This window comes from Canis lupus, chromosome 38 (assembly GCF_011100685.1).
Source record: "Canis lupus familiaris isolate Mischka breed German Shepherd chromosome 38, alternate assembly UU_Cfam_GSD_1.0, whole genome shotgun sequence".
Lineage (NCBI taxonomy): Eukaryota > Metazoa > Chordata > Mammalia > Carnivora > Canidae > Canis > Canis lupus.
The window spans coordinates 24101736-24105698 of NC_049259.1; the positions used below are offsets into that span (position 1 = coordinate 24101736).

At 44.5% G+C, this 3963-nt stretch overlaps 1 protein-coding gene across 1 annotated transcript; it reads left to right on the top strand.

Moving 5' to 3' along the window:
• Positions 1-303: 303 nt before the first annotated feature.
• OR10K2 (olfactory receptor family 10 subfamily K member 2) lies at positions 304-1248 on the top strand. Its single transcript, NM_001313839.1, has one exon. It carries the CDS (start codon positions 304-306, stop codon positions 1246-1248), a length of 945 nt encoding a protein of 314 aa, NP_001300768.1.
• The last annotated feature ends 2715 nt before the right edge of the window (positions 1249-3963 follow it).

Sequence of the window (3963 nt, forward strand, 5' to 3'; positions counted from 1 at the left end):
AATGACAGCTGCATCCTGCATGAGGAGACGAAGGGATAGTTGGGTCTGTGAAATTTCAAGAGCCGTTTGACTGTGGTGTTAGAATAATTATAGAGATGCAAGGTTGGACGTGCACTTGGCTGATTATAGGCACCTCTTTGTATCTTAAACACAAACTGGATGGAGGAGGAATAATGGATTTAGAACCCAAGTCTTAACACCTGCTCTATGATGACCAATCTCTTGTGATTCTACTAGTTTTCAGAGGTTTATCTTGACACTATCTCCTCCTCTTTTGGATTGTCTCTGAATGGTGTAGCTTCCATGGAGCAGGGCAATGAGACCCTGGTGAGGGAGTTCATCTTCCTTGGCTTCTCTTCTCTGGCCGGGCTGCAGCGGCTGCTCTTCGTCGCCTTCCTGCCCCTCTACCTGTTCACTCTGGGCACCAATGCCATCATCATTTCCACCATCGTGCTGGACAGAGCCCTGCACACCCCCATGTACTTCTTCCTGGCCGTCCTCTCCTGCTCCGAGACCTGCTACACCTTTGTCATCGTCCCCAAGATGCTGGTGGACCTGCTGGCCCAGAAGAAGACCATCTCCTTCGTGGGCTGTGCCATCCAGATGTTCACCTTCCTCTTCCTCGGCTGCTCTCACTCCTTCCTGCTGGCAGCCATGGGGTATGACCGCTACGTGGCCATCTGTAACCCTCTGCGCTACACAGAGCTCATGGGACACCGGGTGTGTGTGGGACTCGTGGCCACTGCCTGTGCCTGTGGCTTGACTATTGCACAGATTATCACCTCCCTGGTGTTTTACCTGCCGTTCCGCTCCTCCAACCAGCTCCATCACTACTTCTGCGACATCCCTCCTGTCCTCAAAGTGGCATCTCAACATACCCACTTGAGTCAGATTGTCATTATCATGCTCTGTGCATTGGTCCTGGTTATCCCTCTGCTACTGATTTTGGTATCCTATATTCACATCATCTCTGCCATCATCCAATTTCCTTCCACATTAGGCAGATACAAAGCTTTCTCCACCTGTGCGTCCCACCTCATTGTTGTCACCATTCATTATGGTTGCGCCTCCTTTATCTACTTAAGGCTCAAGTCCACCTACTCCTCAAGCCAGGATGCTCTCATATCAGTCTCCTACACCATGCTCACTCCACTGTTCAACCCACTGATTTATAGCCTCAGAAATAAAGAGTTCAGGTCAGCGCTTCACAGAGCTGTGCGAAAAATCATTTTCCTGCCACAATGTTAATTGAGATCTTGCTTTTTCCAAGCAATAAAGTGCAAGGTGTACAAGGAAAAATTCCCAGAGCAGAATTGATCAAGCAAAAGAGCACAGTTTTCAAGAATAGAGATCATTTCCCTCATTTCCATGTATAAAATTGAGAAAAACACATCTTCTTGGTATAATCATGTCCATAATTGCTTATGAGGTTTTTTTCAGTTGAGGGAAAAATAATGGATGGCTATTACAGGACAACTTTTATGTGTCCAGAATTCTAGACTCTGGCAAATACTATTATTCAGTCTCAGCCAGATGGGAAATAAACCCTGAAAAATACCGCATGCCCCTGACCCTCTGTTTCAGGGACCCAGGAAGCTCCTGTCTCCATATTTCTCCCTTTCTGGATATTTCCTGAGTCTCAGTCTTTCAATATTGGCAGACCACAACACTCACATGACATTACACTTGTACAGTGAGCATGACGATGTTGGGGGCTTAAGATGTATACAAGCAAAGTTCAAGCAAGAAAATTATGCAAGAAGTTATCCATTTCTGTGTTTCTAATGTATTATGGGAACTGATTTTTTTTCTAATTTTCTATGCACTGACACAAATCTAAATTTGGCTAGCATCTCTTGAAGATATTTGCAGAACGATGGGTTAAAAAGAACACCCTTAAACCTCACAGCGTGGCCAAGAAAGGCAGGCTAAGCTTAACCCTTTTTCATGAACTATTCAGCAAACAGAAATCCCTGTGTAAAGAGCAAACAGTTTCTGTTCTCTGTGCAGCTCTGGAGTCTTGTGTGCATTTGAGACCAGGATTTGTGTTAGACATTTTTGTTTTCTTGCCTTCCGGCAGGAGTAAAAACAAACAGGGCACTCCGCTCTGGGCAGAGTTGCCTCCTGGCTATACGCTTCCTTCCGAGATGCACTTGTCAATAAAGGTCTCCTGACTGGATCATTTTGCTTCCACGTTTCTCCCTTATCTTCCACCAGATGCTCATCAATGACACATCCCTGCCAGGGCTTGCAACAAGAGGGAGGGGACGGGATGTCTCACTCGCAGTCCCTATCTGTTGTGGGAAGCTGAGCTTGTCTGCAAGGCTATAACTCAACTGTGCTTCTTCCATTTCTTTGAAGCTTGAGACTAGCTGAGAGCAAGGCCTGAAGACCACAGAGACTAAAGCAAAGTTAATCTCTCTTTTCCTTAAGCCTGTTGCTCAGCTCAGACCCTAGCCTATCAAGATCTCATGAAAAGGAAATAAACTGATAACCCCCGTGAGAGTCCGTTTCATGTGCTAATTGTTCAAACCTACAGTATGTGCTGCTGTTTCACAGTTGTTACTGGACGTGCACTTTGGGCAGCCTGGAAGTACACAGTAGCATCCATATTTTATAGGTGAGAAACTGACTGTTACAGAATTAAAACATCTTGCCCACTAGTGAGTCGAATTGATACCAAGCCCACATCATCTGCTTCCTTTAAGGTCCCTGCAGGGCTCTCACATGACTTCCTGTGAAGATATGATCTTTTTATTAGTTGAGGGTGGAACGCATATGTATTTCTCTCCAGCCGCAGAAGACTACGCCAGGTGACATATCTGGAAAAGATAAACTATGGATGACATGAATGACCTTCACCTCATAGTGTGTCACTAACCTCCACCCTAATAAGGTAGAGATTGTTGGGTGGGAGTCATAAGAAACTTCCCCCTTTTCCTCTGGTCTTGCCATGACTCATGGACTCTGCTACTTGGAGTCAGATACCAGAACACTCATAAGTGGGTGGGGTCACCGTGTGTTACAAGATCATGTGTGTTTGATGGCTCTCTGGACACTTCATCCTTACTCTTTTATTTTTTTATGTGATGAAAGAATTCAATTGACCTTGAGCCTGACCTCATAGATTAGAACTGAACAACATCCTCTCCTTCTTCCTCTTACACACACACACACACACACACACACACACGCACACACACACATTCCTGTTAATTATAGCTCCACTCCTATGTATCATGCAGGAAAGTGGTAAGATCTTCAGATCTGGGGTTGGCTTTAGTGAGAAAGCCAAGCCCCTTAGGCCTTCAGACTAAGGTATTATTCCAGCTGAGCTTACAATAAACCCATGTTTTGTTTTGTTTTGTTTTCCATTCAAACAAATTGTCGTCCATGAATACATCATGGGAAAGGCTAAACTGAGCAGAATTAGAGATCAGGGAAATTTTTTTGTGACCTCGGCAGTAACACAATGAAACAGCAGTACGAGTAGACCTGTGGCCTTCAGGCTGGCCTCATGCATTAGGACTGATTTTCTAGGACACCCTCTAACACCAAGCAGGCCAACCACTATTCAAGAAAATGTAATTTTAAGCATCTCAACCTAAGATATCTACAGATTAGAGGAGAGTGAGTTAAGGCTGCAGACGAGACAGCAGCTACACCCTCACCCACAGAGACACTCACTCTACGGGAGGACAAGTCCGGTTCAGGCAGCAGAGATCCTCTCACCCCACGGAATTCCATTCCACAGAAGTCAGTGAAAGATTATTTTAAAATGAAAATGTGTGTCTTCCTACTCATTAATTTATAACGATATTAATACTCACAAAGATTGAGAGTTGATCAGATTGGGTATTTACAGTCAGAGAAAAAAATCAACACATTATTTTTTCCTAAACTCCTGATGCTTTTCTCATTTCTCTTGATGACTTTAATGAGATGTCAGTAGTTTCACACATT